Source organism: Rosa chinensis, chromosome 5 (assembly GCF_002994745.2).
Source record: "Rosa chinensis cultivar Old Blush chromosome 5, RchiOBHm-V2, whole genome shotgun sequence".
In the NCBI taxonomy this organism is placed as follows: Eukaryota; Viridiplantae; Streptophyta; class Magnoliopsida; order Rosales; family Rosaceae; genus Rosa; species Rosa chinensis.
The window spans coordinates 46,715,901-46,742,435 of NC_037092.1; the positions used below are offsets into that span (position 1 = coordinate 46,715,901).

At 38.8% G+C, this 26,535-nt stretch overlaps 4 protein-coding genes across 4 annotated transcripts; all 4 read right to left on the reverse strand.

Moving 5' to 3' along the window:
- Positions 1-6,680: 6,680 nt before the first annotated feature.
- Positions 6,681-7,685, reverse strand: LOC112203942. Its single transcript, XM_040519667.1, has 3 exons — positions 7,389-7,685; positions 7,255-7,311; positions 6,681-7,010 (listed from the first exon to the last, which is right to left on the reverse strand). Exons 1-3 carry the CDS (start codon positions 7,680-7,682, stop codon positions 6,783-6,785), a joined length of 579 nt encoding a protein of 192 aa, XP_040375601.1. The 5' UTR covers positions 7,683-7,685; the 3' UTR covers positions 6,681-6,782.
- Position 7,686: 1 nt separating this feature from the next.
- LOC121049219 lies at positions 7,687-9,195 on the reverse strand. Its single transcript, XM_040505884.1, has one exon. It carries the CDS (start codon positions 9,193-9,195, stop codon positions 7,687-7,689), a length of 1,509 nt encoding a protein of 502 aa, XP_040361818.1.
- A 5,842-nt stretch (positions 9,196-15,037) lies between these two features.
- On the reverse strand, positions 15,038-16,169 carry LOC112202508. The gene has a single exon (XM_024343513.2). It carries the CDS (start codon positions 15,725-15,727, stop codon positions 15,317-15,319), a length of 411 nt encoding a protein of 136 aa, XP_024199281.1. The 5' UTR covers positions 15,728-16,169; the 3' UTR covers positions 15,038-15,316.
- Positions 16,170-19,075: 2,906 nt separating this feature from the next.
- LOC112164750 (outer envelope protein 61) lies at positions 19,076-26,535 on the reverse strand. The gene is made up of 11 exons (XM_024301043.2): positions 26,173-26,535; positions 25,740-25,970; positions 25,175-25,231; positions 24,950-25,078; positions 24,592-24,669; positions 24,266-24,336; positions 23,542-23,591; positions 23,236-23,434; positions 21,715-22,402; positions 20,995-21,138; positions 19,076-19,663 (listed from the first exon to the last, which is right to left on the reverse strand). The coding sequence occupies exons 1-11, from the start codon at positions 26,272-26,274 to the stop codon at positions 19,517-19,519; spliced, it is 1,896 nt and encodes a 631-aa protein (XP_024156811.1). The 5' UTR covers positions 26,275-26,535; the 3' UTR covers positions 19,076-19,516.

Here is a 26,535-nt window from a genome sequence, read left to right on the forward strand (position 1 = left end):
GGTCCAAGGGAATGAATGACTCTACGGTCGTCTAATGGGTCGAAGCTGACACGTGTCCTTTTTCCTTTGACGATTCTAACTTCTGCTTCTAACTCATTTTACCCGCCACGGTCCACACTTCCTGTCTTTTTCTTTTCTCGGTAAATCTTTTACGAATCTAATTCAATCCCTCTTAAGTAGAAATATGGAATCTGATAAATGTGTATGGATTTTTCTACTCATGATGGCACCTATATGATTTGTCGTGTGCTTCTTTCCGCCAGAGGTCCAAATACGTCTCCGGCTTTTATTGCAATCATGGAGTGCGTTTGGGGCCCTAAGAGCAAATGCACCAGTGAGCCGTGGGCAATTGCTTATTTGTCTATTAAATTGGTGCCGCTAATCTATTAATCATTTTAGAGAAATTTTTAGGTAAGGGCTTCCCCACCACGTGAATATAAGGCAAGCCAATCAGGCATCATAATTTTTTTTCCTTATTTCGAAACTGCCTCTATTTTTTAAAAATGCAATACCCAAAAGACCTCATACTGGGGGTTGATTGGTCAGCCCTATATCCATTTAAATTGGCAATTATCTCCGGTTACACAATACACCAATCAAAGACAATTTACCTGTCAATTCAATATTAATTAATTTATTTGTATATGAATGAAACTAAATTTGTAATTTGATATATTAATTAATCTTAAATGATAATAATGGTACACTAATTATTCTATCCATTTAATTGAGAATTTGAATGTTGACATTTGACAAAGTAATTAATAATATTCAATAAGATTCGAAAAAAGAAGGGTATAATAAACGAATTATTGTTGAAACATTGAACAATTCGAGTACTTGCTTAAGTGGTTCTTTGGCAGTTTGGCTTAGTTCAAAATTTCTCCAGAGACAATGGACCCACCACTTGTCTTTAGGCCTACCAATCGCCCGACCTAGAGAGTGACCAATTCTTGGTCAGCCAATCACCCGACTACATGGGCCCCTCCAATTGATCTAGCAATATTATACCCGGTGCAATGATCAATATGAGCATTGTGAGCAATTGGTTAGCTAATTGGTCTTACGGTGCATTTGCTCTAAGGCTGTTATCATTCGAGTACAGGTCTACAGGATGAACGTCTCTTCTTGTTGCATTTGCGACCTATATATGGCGCTAGGGCAAAAGCTATGAGAAGCTAGGGCTTGGTGTTTTCATCAAAAAGCCTAAAAACTCGATCCAGATTGAGCCAATCGGTCCAATTTTTTCAGTTAGTCTCTTCAATTCGATCTAATCTCTATTTATAAAAGCAGTTAGGAGATTCAAATCTATTTGTCACTCAATTCTATCGCAGCAGGCCGATTCAAAGATTTGAAGATTTCATAAATCTAAAGCTTTTTAGGGAATCTCCGTCTTTTTTACTCGATATTAGACTCTCTCATAGTTAAATGAATGGTTGGGCTTGTTGTGATGATTTGATTACATAGATTTTGCAACCCGATTTAGGGTTGGAATGGCAGCATATGGGCCCCACGCGTAGCCACTTTTGGCGGCGCGTGAGGGCTCATGGGGTCTCCTCTAGTCTCTTATGTTAGCTCGTTAGGTAGAGCTTTATGTTACGAATGAGTCGATACAATATTTGCTGCCTTGGGAGAACTTTTGGTGAGCGATTGAAGTTTCTAAAATTTCAAAATTTTGGATTTTGATTCGTGTCGATCCGACAGTTGGATCATCGTAATTTTTCCTTAGGTTATTCAAATTACTACATTCACGAAATTATTGAAGTTCGAGCCAATTCCTATGCGAGTTCGTATTGTCGAGCTTTACAAAGAATTTATTTAAAGGGGTGTTAAAGTTCTGTCTTGAATTTGAATTTGAGGTTTACAGTTTATTTCCAACGGGAATGTCGGATTTGAGTACTAGTTTATGATTTGAGAAACAAGTATGCTTTTGGTAAGTATTTAATTTGATTCAAACATAAGATGCATATTTGATTTCTACTATAATTTATAAGTTTCAATAAACACTATGGATTGAGTTTGAGTAAGGTTTAGGAGATACTAAGCATGTGAAGTAAATTATGATCAAATTCTTCCCCTGAGACGTAAGAGATTAGCAGTGGGGAGTCGATAATTCAGGCGTATGGATGATTATTATTAAGGAGGTTAATTATATGAGTAAGTTTATGCATGCCTTACCTGGTTGGCAGTACTCTTCAGGTAATAGTCTGGTCGGTAGTACCCTCCGATGAGTCATCTGGTCAGCGGTACCCTCCAATGCCATGAGATGACTAGTCAGCAGTACCCTTTATTCATCACCCATTTCGTATGTGCTATTCAAATACTTTTGATAGAGTAAGAAGAGTATTCCGGTCGGCAGTACCCTCCAAATGACACAATATGTCAGTCAGCAGTAAACTATAGATATTTAGATAAAGTGAGTAGTTGTGTAGTGTAAGACGTCCTTACGACATTTTCCATTTAGTGGCCGCCTAGTGGGTACTTCTAGCAAATTGATCTTAGTAGCCGCTTGGTGAGTGTTACTAGTGACATGATCCTAATGACCGCCTGATGAGTGCTACTAGGGACATGATCCTAATGGTCGTCTGATGAGTGCTACTGGCAACATAATCCTAGGGGCCATCTGATGAGTACAGCTAGCGACATGATCCTAATGGTCGTCTGATGAGTACAATTGGGAACATGATCCTAGTGGCTGTCTGATGAGTACAACTGGTAACATGATCCTAGTGGCTGTCTCGTGAGTGCTACGAGTGAGGTAACTTAGCTGGTAATCACTGAGGGAGAGCTATAGGTGAAGTGCTAAATATTTATTTCATCTGATTGATTTTCAATTTAAAATATGGATTAAATTCTGCTTACTACCCTGTACTTTCAAGGGTTCATCAGTTCAGTCCCTGCACTTTTAATGTAATCAGAAAAGTCCCCGCACTCTCCAATTTCATAAAATCAATCAATTCCCTCACTATTCTGTCAATTTTTTCGATTAAGGTGCTGACGTGGCACCTTTTCACATGGAAATTCCCAAAATATCCCTACTCAGAGCTACAACTGACTCAACCTACAGAAGCATACTTCACTCTCTCTCTCCCACTTCTTCTTCCCCAAACCCTCTTTCCCTCTCTCTTTCTTCCCCCTACCCAAAAAAATGGAGGAGGAGAAGAAGAAAACCCATCTCTTCTTTTCCCTCATCTTCACTCTCCTACTCTCCTTCTCTGCTACCCCTGACGTGTCACCAGACCCTCCTCTGCTCCCCCCTCCCCTTCACCCCCACTCTCCCCAAACCCGAATCCACCTCCGAACCCGACTCGGACTCTCTCTCCCTCCAAATCCACCACCTCGACGCCCTCTCCTCTAACTACACTCTCTCCCAGCTTTTCTGCCTCTACCGCGACGCGTACAAATCGAGGTTGGAGAAATACGAAACCCCCAGGTCCATCTCTCTACGGTAGAACCGAGCCTTGACCTCCTTCAGTTACTCGTGGAAGGCCTTGACGGCGGCGATCGTACGGTCGAGAACCACTGATGGTATGCCGTGGTTGGTGATCTGGAAGAAACCAAAGTTGTGGCACCCGCCACTAACTTGGTCAACGATGGAGGAGCGGTGAAGGTCAGAGACGCCGATGGTGGGGATTGGTTAGGCGTTGGGTCGGGTCGTGGGCTAGAATTGCTGTAATATTTCAGGCGGGTGGATAAAGATTCGAGGGCTGGAGGAGAGACCTGAGTCGACGAGGCCTTTGACTTCAATCTTGGAGTCGTCGAATTGCTTCACTTCTTCAGCTCGGTCATAACCTTGTTCGCCGATCAAGATACCATTTGCCTCTATTTCTTTAGTGACTGTTTATTAGTTCTTTGTTATCTTCTTCTTTTTAGATTTTTATGAATTTATGAGCCATGAAGAGTTGGTGATTATTAAAAAATGGTTTAGTTGGAGGAAGAGTTGGATGAAGAAGTCAAGGCAAGACCCAAAGCTGCCGTTGTTGATCCGGGAGACGTTGGGGTAGTGGTGGGAGCATTCAGCTGCGATTTCGGAGAGGGTGATGAAGGAGAGTTTGGATCGCCGTTGAGGGTGTGGTTGCGGGAGGAGGCCTTGGAGGTGGGGCATCTTGTTGAGGAGGACGAGGATGGTTGCTGGGGTTTGATCAATTGGGGCTAGCCATCGTCAATTTGAATGGACTCTAAGTCGGAGATGTCTTCGATGGCGGACTTGGATCCTACGGTGGCAGATTCGGATCCATCATTGTGTGCGTGGGCTGAATGAATCAGATCGATCTTGGGAAGCTAGTTAAGAATTGAACGAGGGAAGGAATGAGAAGAAGGAGAGTTTGTGTTTATACTTGTATGGGTATTTTGGAAATTTCATTGTGAAAAGGTGCCACGCCTGCATCTTAACAGAGAAAATTGACGGAATAGTGACGGAATGGATCGGTTTGGTGAAATTGGAGAGTGCGAGGACTTTTCTGATTAAATTAAATGTGTAGGGACTGAACTGATAAACCCTTGAAAGTACAGGGTAGTAAGTAGAATTTAATCCTTGAAATATATTATGCTGATCAGTATTACTGTTGGATCATAATTCATATATATATATATATATATATATATATATATATTTGTGCCCTAAAACATGAAAATTACTTGTTCTAAAAATCCAATTTAGTGTTGACTAATCTAATTCCATGTTTTGTAGAAAATCTTGACAAGAGAAGAAGAAAAATGAAATTTCGGCGAATTTTCCATACACTACCACTGGCGGCACAAGTACTTCGTGAAGCAATCCCAAAAAAATAGGAGTTTAAATGGAGCAATGAAGCCATGGACCATTTGCAAAGGACTAATTTTGATCACTCCTTTGGCTGGAAATTACAAGGGAAGTCCGCGAAAATCGTTATGCAAAACAGTTGTTGCAAAGTTAAAAACTGCAGTTTCATAATCAGCTTTTTTGGAACAGTTTTGGAGAGCGTTTGTTGCATTCTTCCAACGGCAACTTTACAGAAAGGGCCATCATTCCTTAAAGATATGATGTTTTACTTCAACATGAGCTAAAAAACTGTTTATAATCATTATCGAGACAGCAGGAAATCCAGGGCAAAATAGGCTTCTCGATAAGGTAGAAATTGTAAGCTTTTCACGAAGCTTTTTGGGAGATCACTTACTTGGAGTTTTTTTAGAAGGTTATTGATCATTCTTGAAGATATGACGTCATATATCATGGATAAGTCAAGAACCATCAAGAATCACGGCAATATCAAGTTAATAATTGTCCAAAAAGGAAGCTTTAGAGAAATAAAATGTATCCTAGCCAAAATATGGCAATTGGCTGAGAATCTTCTTTGGGCAGATTTCTTGTGTATTTTGGAAGGTATATGATACTGCAATTATCAAGGAGAGTCCTAGAAGAATCCTACAAGATTATGGCAAGATTAATCCATCAAATTATCTTTTGGATAATAGGCATCCGTATGCACTTTCTCTCCTATGCTTATCACCTTGACTTTGGTGACCCAAAATCACTCCAACACTCTTCATTTTTATGTTTCCCATGCACAATAAAGAGAGCTAGCTGCTTCTCTCTTCTCCCTTAGCCATATTTTTCTACTCTACTCTCTTTAATAGCTCATCATTACTTCTCTCTTTTTACTCCATTTTTTCATACCCTTTTTCCTTTTTTTGGGATCTATTACGTCTCTCATACTCCACTTCCATGCTTCTTACAATGCATGAGCTGCTATCTTGGTTTCTCATCATCATTTTCACACCTCTATCTTCATCTATTTAAGCATCTCTTCTCACAAGAAATAGGCATCACTCATACCACCCCATTACATCTTCTTTCTCTCCATCTCCACCAGAAAACCTCCATCTCTATCTCTCAAAATCCAAAATCATACTATTCATACTACTCTATCTCTTCCATCACCACCACCACCATTTCTTATCCTCTACCTCCATTAACACCACCACTACTATATCATTTCTCCACTCTCTTTTCTACCATCATTTTTTCCATCTACTCCACATATTCACACATTACATAATACAAGTTTCACTATCTTTTATCATCAAATCTTTAAGAGTAAGGAGTGGGAATCACCACCACCACCATCACTACCAAGACATGAGCTTAGGGAACATCCGACACACCACTAAGCCAACTCTATCCCTTTTACTCTAGATTATATTTGAGTTTTTTGCACCAACAGTGTCTGAACACTCGGGTGACTGACAATATGATACCCGAACTTTAAAAGTTATCAAAGTGACACCCAGACTCAATTTTTCGTATCTCTGGCATACCTACTGTCAACTTCTGTCATGTCTCCGTCAAATTCAGCATATGCCACGCACGTGACTCGTTAAATAAGGCTAAAAAGTCTGATTTGCCCTCAATTAGTTTTATAACATGAGAAACACAACTTCTTCCCTCCAAAACACATTAAGTTGACCAAGACCTGGGTTGTTTTTCCCTCCAAAATTGTCAAATCTATGAACTCTTCCCTCCAAATTTGACCAAGATGTATATCACTTCAGATGGCTACAAAAACATAATTCAAAGAGATGTACCATATCAAAAGCAAATGTATCTGTTTTGATGCATGGATATAAAGGTTAAAAAAATGACAATATCAAACCCAACAAGTCAACATACATTGATTGCTCTATAAACCAACAAATTGTTCAAGAAAATGTCTTCAAAAGAGAGCAATTACAGCAACTGTTCTTAACATCATTGAACATATCATATATGAAACAAAAACTGGATTGGTTCATGTCAACATGGCTTAAAATGCTGCCCATTCAGATTCAGTTTGACCTTTCTGTTGTGCCTTTTTTGCTGCTGGGTTTTGGCTACTTTGTGTTGGAGGTGCATGTCTTGTTTGTGAACTAGAAGGCCCTGCACTGACACCTTGGCTGCCCTCAATGGTCTTTCGCTTCTTCCAAGCCTTCCTAGACTTAATGAGCTGATCTTTCAAGCTGGTGTTACCCTTTGAAGCTGAAACTTTTGGTGCCTACATGTAAAAATCACAAACATATCCATCACAACCACAATCAATAGATCACTAGCATAAATCCACAACCTTTACCATAACAAACAGGTGACAAACTAGTTCCAAACCAAATGGGGCACAACTTTAACCATAAGCAACGTATCACAAACTGGAGCATACCAAATGGAGCACAAGCTTAACCACAACCAATAGATCACAACAACAACCACAAAAACCAACAAAATGACAAGGTTATAAGCTTAACCTGCTGCCTTCTTTGCCTCTTTCTAGTTTGCTGGGCACCATTAGAACTACCTTCCCCCTACAATGGAAACAACATTAATTTGATGAAGTGTGATTGTAAAAAAACCAACAATTTAAATGACTTAAATGACTCACTGATTGCGTTGCTGCTGCAGCATTTTTTGCCTTAGTGATTGGGCAGCCTAACCGGTTGTGCCCTTTTTGGAAGCAGACCTGGCAGGTCATCTTGGTGTATGTTCTAGGCATCCTTGTTGTGTTTGTTGGGTTAGGGGCTGGTAGTGCCTGCTTATTCTCACCCGGTTCCTTAAATCTGGTCATTCTAGGCCTTCCAGCTTGCTTCTTGTATGGGGGAGGTGCAATGGGGTAATCCACAACTTCCCAATCATCCTCACCTGCAATAGGATGGATAAAGGGAATGTATGCCTCCATATAACTAACTAGAAGGCATCAAGTAGTCATCACAAAATAGGGCAGGTTCTGCTTTCTTGCTTCTAATGGCACATATGGCATGACCACAAGGTATGCCACTCAATTGCCACCTCCTACATGTACATGTGTGAAGCCTCAAGTCCACAGCATGTTTGCTGCCATTATCTCCCCCTCCAGTAATTTGAAACTCAAATTCACCACTACTCCATGCTCTATAACATGAAGTTCTCTCTGCCACCTTATCCATAATCTTCTTAATCCTAGAGCCAACCATATCTTTCCAACCCTGAACTGCAACTCTTCTATTAGCCATCGTAACCATCAAGTCCATCCTTATCTTCTCAAGCATAGTCAATATTGGCTTATCCCTAGCAGGAATAATAGCTGCATTAAATGACTCACAGAGGTTATTCAGCAATATATCACACCTCCCATCTTCTCTGAAGTATGCTCTACTCCATTGAGCTGGATTCTTATCTTGAAACCACTGCCATGCTTGTGGATCCAGCTGCTGCATCTCATCCATATGCCTTTTGAACCACACTTTTGTACTTGATCTTGCTGCATCCCAAACTAGCTGTTTCAGGCCTTCTCCTAGATGCTTTGCTTTGAAGTTGTTGTACATATGCCTAACACAGTGCCTGTGTTCAGCATTAGGAAACAACTTTGCTATTGCAATCCCCAATCCTTTCTGCTTGTCTGTTATGAAGGTGTAGGTTGAATCCCTCTCAATCCTCAAATCCCACATGAGGTACCTCAAAAAGCACCTCCATGAATCAGTGTTCTCAACCTTAGCTATTGCATAGGCAATGGGGAATATCCCATTGTTTGCATCTATCCCAACAACACATAACAGTTGGCCCAGGTGGTGGCCCTTAATATGACACCAATCCAACCCAATTAAAAGCCTGCAGCCATCCATCCAGCCCTTCTTGCAAGCTACCAAGCACACATACATTCTGTGAAACCTCCTCACGTCCCCAACCATTTCGGTCTTGATCTCCAATGTTGAACCTGGGTTGTTTCTCAGTAATTCCTTCTTATAGTTGGCCAGCTTGTTGTACTGCTCAACATAGTGTCCCTCATTCATCATTTTGGATTTGTTCTTTCCCCTTGAGATGGTCTGCACATTCACATCCAAATTGAACTTCTTCTGGATGTGGTTCTGGATCCCTTTTCTGCCCCAATCTTCATCAACCAAGAGGTCTTGTTGTGCCTCCTTAGCAACCTTATTGTAGTTTAGGTGGTGACTGGACTGAATATGTGAACTCTTGTGCTCACATTTGAGAGTCTTGATGACAAGTGTGTTGGGCCTAAGGTCAGCTATCCCACTAGCATACAACCAAAAATCACATCCCCACTGACATTTAACTTCAATCTTCTTGACTGTGTTTTTCTGAAACCAAATTCCTCTTCTGTTTACCAGACCATACTCCCTGATTGCCTCCTTCAACTGCTCCGAATTTGGGAAACACAAACCAACCACAAACCTAGGGTTCTTAAGATCTACCATTCTGTTCCAAGACTTGAGCTTTATGCCTCTCCAAGCTGTTATAGGGAGAGGATTTCCATCTTCTCCTCCTCTGTCTCAGATCCCTTCAAACTCCCCAACTCTTCATCTGTTTCAACCCCATCATCACTACAATCTCCTATGAATCCCATCTCTTCAAATTCTTACACATTTTCGGGATTTGACACATTTTCTTCAAACTTTTGGTCGTCCTCAGAATCTTCTTGGTCATATTCACTGGCCACATAAAAATCTTAACCATCCGAGCTTGAATCATCACTATCTACCTCCTCATATCCCTTGTTGCCCTTCTTTATAGTATTGTACCTTGGCTGCTTCTTTTGTCTCCCATTAGACCTGAGCTGAGATATACTCTTCTTGGCTGCTGTTTCACTAGCAGCCTTCTTCCCTTTATCTCTCTTCCCCTTGTCTTGACCCTCTGTTCTCACACCCTTTCTCACATTGTCTGCTTTCTTCCCTTTTTCTCTAGGCCCAACACTTGGTTCATTCATGTCAGCAGCTTCAACACTTAGCCTCTTCTCTTTAACACTTGGTGTAGGTGCCTCAACATCTAGTATTGTTTGGTCTGCAGCCTCTTCAACAGTTGGCCCAACATCTGGTCTTGTTTGGGTCGCAGTCTCTTCAACAGTTGGCCCAACTTCTGGTTTTTTTAGGGCTGCACCCTCTTCAACAGTTGGCCCAACTTCTGGTATAGTTTGGGCTGCAGCCTATTCAACAACTTGCTCAACCTCAGGTCTTGTTTGGCCTGCAGAAACCTGTTCTGGCTCTTTAACAGATGCCTTCAAAGCCTCTTCTTCAGATCTTTTCAAAGCCTCCTCAGATGCCCTGATTGCCTCTTGAACAGCTAAAGCATACTGCTTAGGCCTCTTAGCGATATGCTTTGGTCTAGGCCTTTTGACAAATGCATTGTAGAATCCACTAAATACCCCTAAGTCATCCTCCTATTGTTGGTGAGTTTCATTCTGCTCTTGCCCAGTTTTGTCATTACCTCCCTTCCTCACCTCGCATTGTGAAGCAAACAAGTAAGGGACCAAGTCACTAAGCCCTCCAAAAATGCCTTGACTTTGCTTGTGCATATCCTCCCCCACATCCACATCACTATCTAAATCCAAATTTATAATATCAGCTGGCCCTCCTTCATGCCTAACCCTCCCTCCATGTGCATTAACATCTACACCAACCCTATTTACTCCCTTTGAACTGCCACCTACATCACTCTCCCTATTTAACTGACTCCCAAATAGGTTTCTTTCATGCTTCATTCTTTTTCTTTCTTCACCAATCACCCTATTCAAGGGATTCTCCCAATCTGGGTCAGTTGGCACCAAGTCATCAGCTTCAGCCTCTGCTTTCCTCCTCCTCCCTCCACCAGTTATGTACACACTAATTTGCCTAGTCTTAAGTGGAATCAATTTAACCATCTCCAACACATCTGCATCATTCCCAATTGGCACCCAACCCTCATTGCAAGAAGTCCTTGGAATCTTGAAGTAGTATGAAATGGGATTCTCCCTGCACCCAAGATCCCAGGCTATATTCCCGAACTCTGTCCATGCAATCATGTCAGGATCCAACCCATCTAGCCAAATCTTCCCACCATCCTTATTGAACCTAGCCACCCTATACTTCTTCGTACCATCCGGCAGCTTGTCAAAGTAACCACCATGATGTATAGATCTTCTGGAACTGAAAATGGGTAAGAACACCATTAATCCTCCTATGTATGACCTGGGTTGCATACATCGCAACCGTAAACCTAGAAAAACCAATTCGTTTACAAAACGCTTAAATCCAATATACAATTTGGTACCCATAATCGAAACCATTATAAAATTGTTTCTGAAAATTTAAACAACCCAAATCCAATCCAAAACAACTAAATGACAAAGACAATATTAATTTTCAATACATGGACCACTCCCACTGAAAATTTAAAATTTCAGTCCCAAATCCCTAAACCCTAAAATACTATTTCATCTTAATCAAAACCCTAATCTGGGTTACCCTAATGCTAAACACAGTCTCTGAAAGTGACGTTTTTGGTTTTGGATCGTTTGCCTTTAACCATGTATTCTAAATCAAAGAAGAAAAGGAACTTACTATCTTTGCGTCTGGGGCCAGATTCTCCAAAAAACCTCCACATCTTTGCCATCGTCACCTTTGGTCAGGAATCAAATCCAATCGAATCCTTTTTGGATAGTTTCTTTCACTTTTATCGAATTTTTGGTTTGGGAGCCAAAGTTTGGGAATCAGTTTGGTTCCTTTTTGTGTTTAACTGTGTTGTTTTGGAGGGATTTCAAGTTTTGATCGAGGTTAGGGTCGAAATATGTGTAAAAGTTAGTTTTGCCCTCCTTCAAGAAGTCACGTGCGTGGCACATGGTCATAATTGACGGAGACGTTAAAGAAAATGACCGCAGGTATGACGTTGATACGAAAAATTGAGTCTGGGTATCACTTTGATAACTTTTAAAGTTCGGGTATCATATTGTCAGTCACCCGAGTGTCCAGACACTGTTGGTGCAAAAAACCTATTATATTTTGATGTTTAATTTGATTATGAAGTTAGTATATGTAATTATGAGTGAGTAGTACTTTGTTGGGGCTAGGGTTGAAAGCCCTAGCCAATCTTGTATGAATTGATGTTTTAATTTACATTTGAAGTTATTTGTGATTTTCATCTTCATATGCTAATTTAAGAAATGAATGCATTCATTCAAACTTAATTACTTTGAATGTGTTGTGTTTGTCATCTCATGAAAAATTGTTTAGGGAGTAGTTAACCTTGAGCATTGATAGCATGATAGCATCATCTATGTGCATATGAAGATTGTGAGTTAAAATCACCTAGATCTAGGATTGGTTTGATTGCATGATTATGTAAACTCAAAGCTTTTTGCATCTAGGAACAATGAATTGAGACTTAATTGGTAATTGGATTTGTTTTTAGGTAGTTAATTCTAAACTTATCTGGTTAGAATTGATAACATGAAAGGAGTTTAAACCTTTGTAGTCTTATCAGGATGCAAAGAGGGTGATTGGAAAATTAGAATAGCATCACTTGTATTTGAACTTCAATACTTGTAAGGGAGGTTAGTGGTAGACAATCTAACCCCTAACTTCATCCATTATATACTAGTTTAGTTTAGAGTAGTTTAGTTTACATTTGAGCATTTATTTTAATTTGGTTCATGTTGAGACTAATTTCTACTATTTTTTTAGAGCATTTCTCTCTACATTTTGCTTGATTATTTCCTTAACAATGTCATTTCTAACTTTTTTTGTGTTTTTAGGTAGTTTTGAGTCTGGAAATAGAAGGCAAGGAGTTATTTGGGCAGAAATGATAAGAAATAGAGAAATGAAGTTTTCCCAGTTCTACCAGGAAAAGGAATCTTAGTCGACTTATATTGAGATGAAGCTCTTCTACTCACCACAAAATTCAGAGTCAAAAGCCACAAACACTCCCCTTTCTCCTCGAAGTTTCGGCAACACCAAGAAATCCAAAGTTCAAGGCCGTGAAGCATTCATTCATCCATTCAAGCATCCTTGCCGTAGCTCTCATCCATTCCACCACCTTTTGAAGCTTCTTGCGCCCTTAAAGATCAAAAAGTGTAACCATGAACACAACTTTATGTTTTCGGTTTTGGATTGTAAAACAATTTCGGTTTCTCTATGAATTGCAATTTTGTTTTCTATTTTGGTTTTATGTTTTGCGATTTCTTGTGATAATGAAAGATTGATTTTAGATATGTAATTTTCGAATATTATGAAGCATGTTTTAGGTTTTAGGTTTTTAAATTGAAGAATTGCGATTTCTATATGTCTTGCATGTTTGTTAATTTCGAGCTTAAATCCCAATTGTTATGTGTTAATTGATCTTTGGATGCATACTGAGGTTAATGAACATGTAATTGAATCCATATTAAGGTGGTAGCGTTCTAAGCTTTAATAATTTCGGTGGAAAACCTAAAATTAATTAGGTAAATTAACAATGAGTCTTGCATGCTTGATTAGCGTTCTAACTTATGTTCTTGACTTGAATTGATCAAACTTCCATGATTCTTAATGCATTGAAAGTATTTTTGTTAGTGATTAGCTACCACTAGTGATTACATGATTAATAGGGTTAAATATGGTGCGTTCATCTAGTTAATTTAATTAAGGGAAGTAAAAAAAACTTTGTATGCGTTCATCTTTGTTCTTGATTGATTCTATGCTTGGATATATTTTGATTCGTGATTTGATATTTGAAACTTTGCCAATGTGTTAATAGTAGTTAATTCTATCTAATTTCGTTCCATTCATATATTTCTACTTGATTCTGGTTTTGAAGTGTCATATGTATATATTTACTTAGTTGTTAAATAAGAAAATAAATCTTAAACCTCTTTCTTGTATTTTCTTAAATAATGTGTGTGTGTGTATATATATATATATATATATTGTTTAATTTGTTTTGCTAACGTTTTATTTTTCAGGAATTAATTAGGCCCTAATCCCCGGTTGAGAACGATCCCTACTTATTCTTACTACATTAATAGGGTTTTAAATTGATACACTAATTTGTGTAGACCAGTTCACCACTCTATCCAACAAACAATTTCACTACCACCACAATGGACATGCTCACCATGAGCCTAGATTTCCTTGTGAATTTAGGTTTGTGATTATACATTTTCGTATTCTAGCTCTCCTTAGGTTAACACCCTAGCTAATGAAGGGAATCCAATCCTCGTGGGTTCGACAACTTTTCTTAAATCTCTATACTATTACTTGTACCCATTATACTTGAGGGTGGCTATTTGGCTAACAATTACTTGTTTTGTACCAAAATTTGATAATCAAGATTTAAGGGCAATGAGTCATATGTATTTTGGTTGGAGTTAGTTGTTATTATAGGAGCAGATAGGCTCCAGCAGTTGGAGCTTGGATTTATATAGTAGTAGTGTTGAATTGGTTTTACCAGTTTGGGTAGTCCATTTTTAGGAGATATTTTGCTAAATTTTCAGTGGAATTTCTCCTAAGGTGAGCTTCGCAGGGCCACTTAGGATTACATGGTGAAATCTAGAGTGGGTCCTGTCATATTACATATTCTAAACCTAATTGTGAGATCAGGTTTGAATATCTTAGATAGGTTAGTGACGAACATTAGAAATACAGTAAAGTATGTTAGATCTTCACCATTGAGATTAGATGATCTCAAGTCGTGTGTTGAAAAGGATATCTTGGAAGAAAGTGTGTGTGCTTGCATGTTCACACTCGATGAACTCCACCTTTCTCATGTTAGAAACTACAATTGAGGTGAGGAAAGCTTCCAAAAGAATTGCAGAAGTATTATAGTTACCTCAATCAGGATGATAATGAGCTAGAGGGGGAGGTAGAGGAAGACAATGAAACTGAAACAAAGTCCAAGGAATCGAGCAAGAGGTATGGCCACCAAATGAAGCTGACTCGGATAGAGAAGCCATTCTTGTGAAGTTTTTGAGAGTTATGATGTGACAATCCAGATTATTGCATCATCTAAACCGACTGTACATAGAGGATTTCATGATATTGTGTATAATTATAACAAAAAACTAAAACATGGGGAAGGAGTTATTCATACTTAGGAATAAAAAGTTACTTCTAAGTATTTGACCCAAAAAAAAAACTCGGCATGCCCAGACGCAGCTGACTAGAGCGATTTTTAGAATAGTGCCCTAAAATTCTTGTCCCCTTTTTCTTTTTCTTCGAGTTTATATGTATGGGTTTAGGAATACATTTTGATGTCACAAATATTTTCACTTTGTTTATTGGTTCATAATCGCAGCCCATAACACCAATCATATGTCAATAATCTCAAATCCACACAAGAAAACTGTGATGCCGATTTTGCATTACATTCAGTACATTGTTTTGGTTACACTATCCCAATTACCGGCGGATGATTTAGCCGAACTAACGTGGTCACAACCCAATCATATCTTCTTCCTTTCTTTGGTCAAAACCCAATCATATCTCCAGGCATGCACAGAACAAAATGCGCCAAAAAAACCAAAAGGACAGGAAATCCAGGAAACGACATGTCGGATGAAGGGTGTGGAGCCAGAGGGAGACTAAAACGACATCACGTTTCTTTGTTGTTAGACGAGGCGCTCCTCCAAAAACCGTTGCCGTAAAACCGGTCCCACATCTCCTTCTCGAAGGCAGCCCCATCGGATTCCGCGTCGTCGTTCTTCTTCTTGTCACAATCATCATCGTGCACGCCGCCGCTGACCGTCGTCTTAAAGTCGCCGTCGCCAGTGGGCCTGGGGCGGGGCAACAGGCCCTTCTTGCAGCGGCGCTTCTTCTTGATCTTGGCCGAAGCCTTCCTGCAGAGGCCCCGAGGGAGCTTGTAGAAGGCCAAGACGAGCAGGTTCATCATGCTGCAGGGGCAGCAGCAGCACACCGCCGCGCACTCGGCCGCCGCCCCTCCCGCCACCTCCCCCACGCGCCGCTTCATTGTGGGTGGCGATTCCAGCAGAGCTTTCCGGGTCATCACGGCCCGAGTCAAATTAATATGGACGAGACAGAGACAAACACAGTGACAGGCAGAGAGAGATTATTAGCTCGCTTGAGATTGGAAATGGGAATGGAAATCAGAGGTGTAGAATGGAGAGAGTGGGGGATGGAGATGATTGGAATTGATTGGATTCATCGTCATCCTGTTTCATGGGGAAAAACTTTTTCCCAGAAAGAAAGAAAGAAGGTGAACCCAAACCCAAACCCAAAACCGAAATGAAGGAATGGGTTTTGTATGAGAGAGAGAGAGAGAGAGAGAGAGAGATAGAGATTACAGGTGTTTAGAACCGAAACGGACGGGGTTGACGGTTAGGAAAGAACGAATCAATGGCTCTCTCTCTCTCTGCTGGGCTCTGAGAAAATATATATATATATATAATTCAAATTTAATTGATTTTGTTTCTTGGTTAATATAGATAGGATTGAGTTGGAATATGGGTAGAGAGATACATACAAATATATATGGTCTGCTGCGGCATGAAGAGTCCAGAGGAAGTGCGGGGGAAGGAGGGAGAAGACGAAACTGAAAAGGAGTGGAATACGTGTCGGGCAATAGAATTCATACACGTGGACACACTAGAGAATTTTAGTTTGGGGCAGTTTAGTAAAATTCATCGTAGGGGTTGGAAAATTCATACTTTGTGGAGATTTTAGGGTTTAGCAGAGACAAGTACAGTGATGTAAAATGGTTGAGCAGTTCGATTTTGGTCATCAAGGACTGACTCTCTTCCTTTCTCCCTCTAAATTATTGCAACGCTTTCAGTTACTATTTAATCCATGTTTTTGCCATAGAGAGAGAGAGGCTAATTTAGGCACAAAAATGTAAACACGAAGTGACGAAACCAAGAAAATTTTAATGCAGAGAGAACAAAAACAATAATGTATTTGTTTTTGTTTTTTTGTTTTTTTTTTTTTAAGGCAATAGCCCAAGTGATTATACTTTTACCGGCAACACGGCGAGACACAAGGAGCTGAGGTGTACCTTTCATGTCTTCATCATAATTGTCAAGGCTATTTATATATAATATATCATTTGTCTATTTAGGCGCACCCATTTAGGCACCAAACTCCGGTGGTGAATTCCACAAACAAAGTAATCATGCAATAATAAAACTGATTTATTAGGTGTTTGACTTCTCTCGCAACGTGATAGGACCAAAAGGTTTCCAGAAACTCGTAATTACAAGATATATGAGAGCAACTGTAACAGTTTTCTCATGTCTTGATTTTTCTTCATTTTAGGAAAAAATTTAGCTGTTTTGCTCCAACAGATTTTCTATAATTATTCTTAAAATAGAGAGATGAGAGAGAAAACAAAATTCTCTAAATTTACAGCAATTTGCAAAATTTTAGGGAAGGATTTAGGGAAGAATTATAGAATCTGTTAGATTTTAATTTTTGCTTCCCTATAATAGAGAAATTATAAGGAAGTTGTTGGAGATGGTCAGATTGTGAAAGATCAGTTTTTCATGGCCATCACATACCTAAGATCAGCTTAACTTGTTAATGTGGTCTGGAAGGGCGGAAGTGTTCATCCTCTAAAACATGGCTGTTTGGGTCAAAGATTACCGGCAGTTAAGTTTCAGGCAGAAACAGGGAAGAGAAGGCCATTGAGAAAAAAGAAATGCTGACTAGAAACTAATGAGGAAGGGGCCTTCCGGGTTAACGTCGGAAATGGAAGTATTAATTATTGTAATTCTGAGAGATGAGCTGAAAATACTAGGATGAAACAAATATGCCTAGAATTGGCTATTTTCACCGAAACCACAACTTTTCTTTAATTCAAAATGCTAAAGATTGAAACAATAGATGAATCCTAATACAGCAGTGAGATAATAAATGAAAACGAACGATAAACAAAAACACACAACAACCAAGAGACCAAAATTGTTTGCACGGTAAAAACTTCCAAATGACGAAATAGATGCGGGTCTTAACTTTCTAAGACCTTGGTGAAAAATCAATTCACTAAATGGAAAGATACTAGTTCTTTACAATAATGAATAGCTCCGACCTCAGCTAATTTACTAGACACACCTAGTAGATTGTCTGATCATGTCCTCGTAGATCTTCACCACCTTTGAACTATCTTCACTGATTGATAGGTACTGGCCTTGATTTTTAACCATGCATGTACATCAACGACTCCAACTGACCTCGAGAGTACTTTGATGTGAAGAATGTAATGAATGATGAATGTGTTTGACTCAATGATCTACTTAAGCATGGAACAAGTAATTCATAGACTCGAATTTGAAGCACAAGGTTTCTCACAAACAAATGAAAAACACTTGACTCAATAGATGCAACAATTCTATTCGCTCGAAAGGTCACAAAATGAATGCATTTTCTCGCTGTATATATTGTCCAGACTCCCCCTATAACCTTGGACAATAAAGACTCCAAAACCTAATTGACTCCTAATAGGAAAGTGATTTCCTTAAAAAGATATGCAATAACCATGAGGAGATTTTATCTCAAATTGAGATAATACACTTAACGAATGCGCACAAAAGATGAAATAGACGGAACAAAATCCGACGACCTGACCAGACAGGGATTGCATAACAGATTGCAATCCCAGTATGCATATATGTAAGCTGACCTTTATGCAATGCAAATGCACATGCTCTTACCTGAAGTACTTCGAAGAGTCCGCTGAAGCATTGCATGAACATATATCACTCTCAGTTTACACTTGATCACCCTAGGTCCCTAACAGACCTATAACTCTTGGTTTTGTACTAGGAATGCCAACGCAAGCCACACTGAAGATGAAGCTGAAGCTGAAGCATGCATGGCTGGTCAGCCTGGTCTACAATTTAGTCCTTGCCATTCGGGCTGCAGTCCTCTGTTTTTTTTTTTCCCTGTCCAGCCATCTTATGATGGTAGTGAGGATTGAACTAGAGATCTCCACAGCATTAAACCAACAGGCTACAACTCTGGCAAAGATTATGCTAAGATGGATGTAGAATACTAGAAAGCAATTGCAATTGTGCTTCAATTGTCCCAGCTATATGTATGAACATGGATGTGCATATTAGGATTGGTCACGTTGTGGATGATTGTAGCGATTATTTGAGATCCACCGTAAAGCCACACATAAATTAGCTCACTAGTATTTTTAATCGTTTTCTTTGAGGTTGTCCCTCCACCGAATAAATCAGATAATTGGCCAATTGGCCGCCACCGAATTTCTAGAATATTATATGGAATTGGGGTAGACCAGATTTAGTCCAGTTAGACTAGACAATGTTTACCATTTGAGGGAAAGCTTCGAATGGTACCATCAAAGGAAAATACAGGGTAACACTAGAAACAACAGTAAAAAATTTCCATCACCAGTTCAGATCAGCTATATTGCTTATGTTTCCCATACGGCTGTTTTATCGTACCAATTGACCCAACTTATCAACCAGTAGGATACAAATTATTGTTCATTATCACAAGCTATATGGAATTGAATCCCACAACCACGGTAATGAAAATTATCTTGCAAATGCATGTTCTTTTTACAGTATCCCAACTACAAAAAGTCTTGAAAAAAAATAAAAAAATTGCTAGAACTAGCGACCTAGGAACAAAAAGAGATCGAGGGTATCATCTTCACCATCCCCTCAATCCAAATTCTTTTTCTTCCTTTCCTCTGCGCCTTTTCTCAGCATCTCCCCTGATGCATTTCCAGGGACATATTCGCTTTTGACAAGACTTAGCTAGAGGTTTGGACTTTAACTGGATCTTTCATGACCATAAGCATAATCACAATCTAACCACCAATGTAGCCCAAGCGACGAAGGATTACTGCTAGAATGAGCATTACTATTGCCAACACCAGACCGGATTTCCCTAGCAGCCAATTCTTTGTCTTCCTTGCACCCTCCACTCCTCTTTGAATCCTATCCATCCATTGCATCTGCAACAAGAAGTCATACAAGAGAAAAATTCATATTTGCAACAAAGGATGGAGTAATATCAGAAAAATGCCGAGATAAAGATAAAATGAAAATGTCTCCCCTACAATCTGGGGCAAGAGCTCAGAAAGCTTTCAAATAGAATTTCTCTTACAGATTGAAAAAACTAGTCTAAGATTGTGCATGCTCATATTTATACAGCACTAGGACATATTCCCACACCGGCCACCATCCTAGGTGCTTTGTGTCAACCACTTACCGTTACCGAGTCTAGACATTTGAGGAACAGGTAGCATCTACTTTGGTTCTTACGTAATGGTATTATTTCTATTTTAGTTCCTGTGTTACCAGTATGGCCTTTTGAGTCACTGTGTTCTTAATCTTGAAAGATAATGCCAAATCTCATTTTACAGTTGAAATCACAACATGAGTCGCACATGAAGAAGCTCTACTCAATTCTAGCAATTTTTGGTCAAATGCAAAGTGAAAAAAATTCCCTACACGTGCAGTTACAGTGCCATTTTTAATGGCAATAAGGTAATTTGGCAGCAGTTACCAAAACCGAAAATACTTGAAACATAGTGACCAAAATCCAATTTAATAACAAAGGAATATAACTGATACTCAACCAAGAAACAGACCAGAAATTATTTGACCCATAAAAGGAAGATCTTGTTATAACAGCCGCACAGGCCAATACAACGATACAAAACCCCCTTGAGTCGCGAAAAATTTTAAGCTTAATCACATCCTTTCCTTAAATAATTGTAAAACTGTATAACCTTTTGGATATACACATGCACATTCTCCTAAAAATGGACCAAGGTTCACCAATGTATACACTTACACAGCATACCATTCCCAAAAATTGCCAGATCAGGTGGAAAGACTTATGATGGTATGGAAAAGTGAACAACTGAACTAAAGTTCTACTTTCTGAAGAAAGAGAAATTCTATATAGAATATGCAATCTTATTCAGAGACCACCAAAAAAAAAAAAAACAACAGCAGTCACTATCCTGATCATATCGTAAGATTTCTGTTCTCTATTCTTTTTCCTTTTTTTTTTTTCCTCCAAGTGGGAGAGGCGACGATAATAATCTGATTCAGAACTAACTATAGCAATAAAGGTCTATGTATATTACTACTATCTACCAAAATAACAGAACTAGTCTTGCAAATTATGATAAGCAAACCAAAAGAAAATTAAGTGACATCCTATAATAAAGATCTAATAAGAATAGTTGAACATTGAGACTTTTATCAAACTTCACAAGTATAGAGGAAACAAACATATTGAAGCCTAGAGTCAATCAATTGGGTAGAAAGTTACCATTTTGTCCAAGGACTCTGGTGACAAAGAAGACATTGCTTGATGAGCTTTTTCCGCATCTTCCCGAGAAAGATTCAAACCAAATTGCTCACTCATGTTTGCCATCATGTCTGGACTCATATTCTTCATCATTGATGACATCATCTGCCAGAAAATACAACAAAGTTAAAGCAAAAGAGGTGGTATGTATGAGCATGCATCAATCCATTATTGATCAAAAGTTGAGGCACAAATTCTCTTCTAGTAAAAACACGAATATGGAGTTATGGAGGAGATCTAAAACAATAGCATCAGGATGTCTGGTTTGTCCAATTTCGGACCACGTAAATGTTATAGCTGCTGCTGGAAAAAGAGGTGTGGACACAAAAGGTCCATATAAAAATTGCAGAGAGAGAATTATAGTAATTTCAAGCTCCAGTGACATGGCTTAAGCATATTTAGTGATATTTATTTTAAATTTAATTGAACTGCCTACAAAGCATATCCTTCTTGATTGTTTACTGATGTTTATGATCTTCTATAGTTGAGGTTGTAATTTTGACAGAGGTAACTATAGTATATGCCCTATTTCTAACAAGAAGACGTTAATAACGGGAAGAAAATCAAAAGAGCATGCATGAAAACTTTGAAAGGAAAGGACATGCAAAATAAAGTATAATGATTTGACATATAAATCAACAATAAAAATGACTCATATTTTGGTGCAAAAATTGAACAAACCTGCCGCATTGCAGGATCTTTCATTTGGTTTCTCATTTGTTCTTGAAAATCAACAGCAGAGGCAGGGAAGCTCGATTGAGGAGTACTTCTCACATTTGGCAATATTCCATGAGAGCTACTTTCACCTTCATCACGAGCCACATTCACAGCTTCACGGCTTTCTGAATACCTCGATGAACTTTGCCTGTTAGCATTGAATGATGCTGGTGTTGGAGATGAGTCTCTCCCTGTCATAGAAGATGCCATTTCAAACATTTTCTGAAGCTCTTCGGGGGGCATTTTGCTCATCATATCAGATGCAGTTTTAAGCATATCCGGAGACAAATTTGGTGGAACTGATCCAGGTTTAAAATTGTCCAAGTTAGATGCTGGTGTTGAAGATAAGCCCTTCCCTTTTGAAGCCATTTCAAACATTTTCTGAAGTTCCTCTGGTGGCATTTTATTCATCATATCAGATGCAGTTTTCAACATATCTGGTGACAGATTTGGTGAACCTTTCTTGAGCAATGGATTATCTCCCTCAAATGAGGTTGCCAATTCAATCATTCTTTTCAGTTCTTCCGGTGACATTTTGCTGATCATGCTTGAGGCAGTCTTAACCATGTCAGCAGGAACCTCCTCGGATTTTCCAGAACTTAAAGCAGCAAGAGTATCCGGATCAGCATTTGAGATAAAATTCTGGAATGATCTGTAAACCATGCAGAAAAGCATAATGTTATATGAATTCATCTATATAGCCAGGTCCTCTTTTGGGGTCACTGGCTTCACCAAAATATGATTCCCAATACCCTTTACAACAAAATATACCAAAACTAGTCAACAAATATACAAAGTGATAAATGTGTATGATATAAACAGAAAGCAGAAGGCCACTACCCACTAACTTCACCGCGGAAAATGCAGGTTCAGTCGCCAGTATTATATTAACAGAGGAGTAGAGAATTCAAAAGATGCATGACTAGAGCATAAGAGCTTTCATGAAAACAAAATTAAAAAGTACATTAATAAATTCATCAATATCTTAAGTGGAATTTAGTTCAGTAAGCAAAATTGCTGAAACAGATAGTCCCGGCTGGGTACTGTACCAAGTAGCATAGGCTTAATTCTTATCTTGTCAGACATCAAGTAAAAGCAACTTCTTTAATGGATTTATCCATAAAAAGTCCAAGTACATAATTTAATTTCTGTACAACATCATTCCTAAACCCTAAAGCAAATCAAACCAAACTTATCTCAACTTCACATCCCACCTCCTCTCTCAGATGTGCATGAACACATACATGCATAAGCATGTGCACAGAATACAGGATGCAAAACACATCTGTGGTGTAAACAAATCTACAAAGAAAGTTTGTCACATTTGACTACCACTAGACTCCGTATAATTCCTTTTTTCTTTTTTGCATTTAAAACTTAAAAGTCCAAGTTTTAAGATTTCTAAATTTTTAGCAAATGAAAAAAAAAAAAAAAAAAAGGACGTGACAAATCAATTAAAATCAATCCTTAATAACCAACACAAACCTGAGAGTTGCTGGGTCATTTTTTAAAGCCTGCAAATGCTCTGAGTTGTTTGACAGAACCTCAGAGTCGGCTGCAATTTGAGTCTTGGCAATGTCTCTCGTTTCCTGTGGTTTTGCCATAGAATACTCTGTCGATGAGCTTTTATGGTTGGCAGCAGAGACAGTCTCGACTTCTTCAGTTATTTCTTCAATTACCAGTCCTATAATATAAACCACATTCAATATTCTACCAAAGATTTCAAATCTGATGCATTTTTTTTTTTTCTGAAAATTCAGAGATAACATAAAAGGATGAAAAACAACATACTTCTTGGTGCAGACACACTGCCCTCCGTACCCAATTTCTCCTTAGCATCCCTGTGACAACAAATGATCATTTAGAATATCAAAATAATCACCTGTCATTTGTGTGACAACTTACAACCAGATTCTAACAAAAGCTGAAACGAAGGGGAGTCAACATCGATCAGTAATCTTAATTCTTTTTTTTTTTTTTTTACCCATACCTCAGACACTGTGATGGTCTCAAAACTAGGGCCTCCTCTAGGTAGGAACCATGAGGGTGTTCAAACCCCGGACCACAAGGGAATTAACCAAAGGTCCGACCAGTCGTACTAAGCCCTCATTTGTAAACTTTGATCTTAATATCTAAAATATAGCAAACGATATAGGTAGAAATAAGTTAAGAATAGAGCATGAATAAATAATCATATGGACAAATATGTCAGTAGGCACTTTTTGGCAATATACAGAGAGGTGCTAGAGGTAAAGTGTATCGAAATGATAAGTGAGCCTACTGCTGAATCCCACCTTCATCCAGTTTGGGAATTCATGGTTGCAGTCACAAACCTCCATCCAAGTATTGAACAATAAATTGAAATGGGTCACCACTTAAACAATCCTATACTTAAGTCAGCTTGTTTTAACTATGCCTCATATAACAAATATATATATGCACCATAGTTAAGTACATTTTGGAGATACACGATGATCTCCTCTATCTAAAGAAAAAGAAAACAGTGGTACTTTACCTTAGAACATCTGCAATAGTTTCATCATCAGGGGAAACTTCATGTGCGGTGCTCAGGTCAGAGACAGCATCCTAAGAGATGCAAAAATTAGAATCATATAATTGCAAGAGATAGAGAGACAATTATGTAAACTGAAATAACTTGTTATTAACACTCCGAAAAGTCTATCTAATCTGCACTCCAAAGTGAATATTTAATCATTTTCATTAAAGGGGATGGTCCACTGCATTTTGGAAGTGTTGATAGAATTCCAAGACCAAAAATGTATCAAAAGATAATTCAGAAATATCTGCTAAGAAACGACACAAATATATAAACACACTCACTTCCAATTGACCCAATTCTTTATATGCTTGACCTCTCCGATAGAGAGCTTTCACATTCTGTGCATCATATGCCAGTACCTGAAGTAATAGAATACAATGGTTAAGCTAGACAAACTTAGGAGCTTGCAAGCAAGGAAGAATGAACTAATAATGAAGATCAATGTCAGTTGAATATGTGTGTGAGCACGTGCAGGGTACTACATTAGCATAGGATAACATGGAGAAGCATTATGTTAACTTCCTACAAGATATGATTCCCTTAATATATTTATAGTTTCGTACATAAATATCATAAATGACACCTAATTATCAAATAGCAATATTTGAGTCGAAAGACAGTAATGGTTTCCTCATATACCTCAGAACCTTCTTTTATACATTCATCATACTGCCTTGTTTTCAAGTAACATGACATTAAGTTGAGTGAGCATGCCGTCAGAAGTGATCTTCCTTTAGAGGATGGAAGGCCATTCAAGTTTGTCTTTGCCTGAGATTTTAGACAGAATATAACTAGTTAGAGAGATGATACTTTAGCTATAAAAAGGGGGAATAAAGAACAAAAGATTATTATATTTACACTTACAAGTACGTATTTCTGCAAGGCATCATTGAACTTTCCCTGGCTGTGAAGTGCATTTCCCTGAAGATTTGATACACAAAAGGATAAAGATGAGAAGACATAACATATTAACACACAAGTAAAAAACATGAGCAACCTAAAAGACGAAACAAAAATGTTTATCCATCTAGACTTTCCAGACCAACCCTAACCGAGGTCTTTAAGGTGGGTTAATTCCTGTTCCGGTGGTCCACTTGGATTTTTCACCCAGTTAAACCAGGAGAATTTGTTTATCTTAAAACACCTTTGTTTATCTTACAATAAAAAGCGTACAATAAAACACCTTTGTTTATCTTACATTATGACTTCTGCTGAACTTATGGAAACTGTACATTTAGATATCAGCAACTTTTTAAACCTTGACCCTAACATAAGCAAACACACAGCCCACTCCTTCCCAACCATAATGTAGCATCTACGCCACTCGTTAGCTCAGACAAGGAATTCATTCATTCCTGAAGAAATTAAAAGGGGAGAATCGAAGAAGAGTTTGATGATTGTTTGGTCTTAAGACTGGCTACAGCATTACCTGATTCTTGAGCATCTGAGCTGCATTCAATTTGTAACTGACTTGGGCATCAACACGTGTATGCATAGCTGCTATCTCTTCAGGCGACGCACTAGCCATCTTATCCCCAATCTCAGCAATCTCTTCCGGGCGTGTGTGTTTCAGTTGCTCTGCAGCCATTTTCAAATCTTCAGGCCTCATGTTCTTCATGCTCTCTGATGCCATCTTCATCAACTCTGGATTAGCCATCATCTGCAATTCAAGTCAAAAACACATTACAAACTAAAAGTATCGAAATTCAGAGACCAATGAATCAAACTAACCAACTCCGTTGAACGGAATTCAAAGGTAAAACCATTAAGAGCGTATGATCAATTGAGAAAAATAAATCCCAAGAAATGCGATCACGAAAACAATATGGAAATTTTGAAGAAGAAGAAGAAGAAGAAGAGACCTGTTGTTGCATCCTGGCGAAATCGGCCGGCGACATCCGACTCATCTGCTCCTGAGCGAGTTTCATCAATTCCGGATCCATCATATTCATCCCGTTGAACATTTTGACTTCCCAAGCAATTGGCGGTCTTTGATCGCTAACAAACCGAGACGGATTCGAGAATTTTGGGTAAAGGGAAAAAGGGTACCGGGAGTTAAATAGGGAGAGGAACACAACAAAATAAGGGTCTCGATAACAAGGAAAGTCGGAGCTCCGGTCGCCCACCAAATCTGAAATAAATAAAAAGGAAGAAAGAAAGGTCCTTCTTCTCCTTCTTCTTCTCTGTCTTTGTTTTTGTTTCGGAATGAATTGGAAAACGAAGTG

What these genes read in the sequence shown, in the direction of transcription:
- LOC121049219 (XM_040505884.1), bottom strand. Translation starts at nt 9,195, where the DNA reads ATGGTAGATCTTAAGAACCCTAGGTTTGTGGTTGGTTTGTGTTTCCCA.
- LOC112164750 (XM_024301043.2), bottom strand. Translation starts at nt 26,274, where the DNA reads ATGTTCAACGGGATGAATATGATGGATCCGGAATTGATGAAACTCGCT. An exon ending in AAGAATTGGGTCAATTGGAA is followed by an intron (nt 24,337 to 24,591) that starts GTGAGTGTGTTT and finishes TGCATCTCTTAG; the next exon opens with GATGCTGTCTCTGACCTGAG. An exon ending in AATGACCCAGCAACTCTCAG is followed by an intron (nt 22,403 to 23,235) that starts GTTTGTGTTGGT and finishes CATGGTTTACAG; the next exon opens with ATCATTCCAGAATTTTATCT.
- LOC112203942 (XM_040519667.1), bottom strand. Translation starts at nt 7,682, where the DNA reads ATGGAGGCATACATTCCCTTTATCCATCCTATTGCAGGTGAGGATGAT. An exon ending in CTGCAGCAGCAACGCAATCA is followed by an intron (nt 7,312 to 7,388) that starts GTGAGTCATTTA and finishes TTTCCATTGTAG; the next exon opens with GGGGAAGGTAGTTCTAATGG. An exon ending in AGAGGCAAAGAAGGCAGCAG is followed by an intron (nt 7,011 to 7,254) that starts GTTAAGCTTATA and finishes TTTTACATGTAG; the next exon opens with GCACCAAAAGTTTCAGCTTC.
- LOC112202508 (XM_024343513.2), bottom strand. Translation starts at nt 15,727, where the DNA reads ATGACCCGGAAAGCTCTGCTGGAATCGCCACCCACAATGAAGCGGCGC.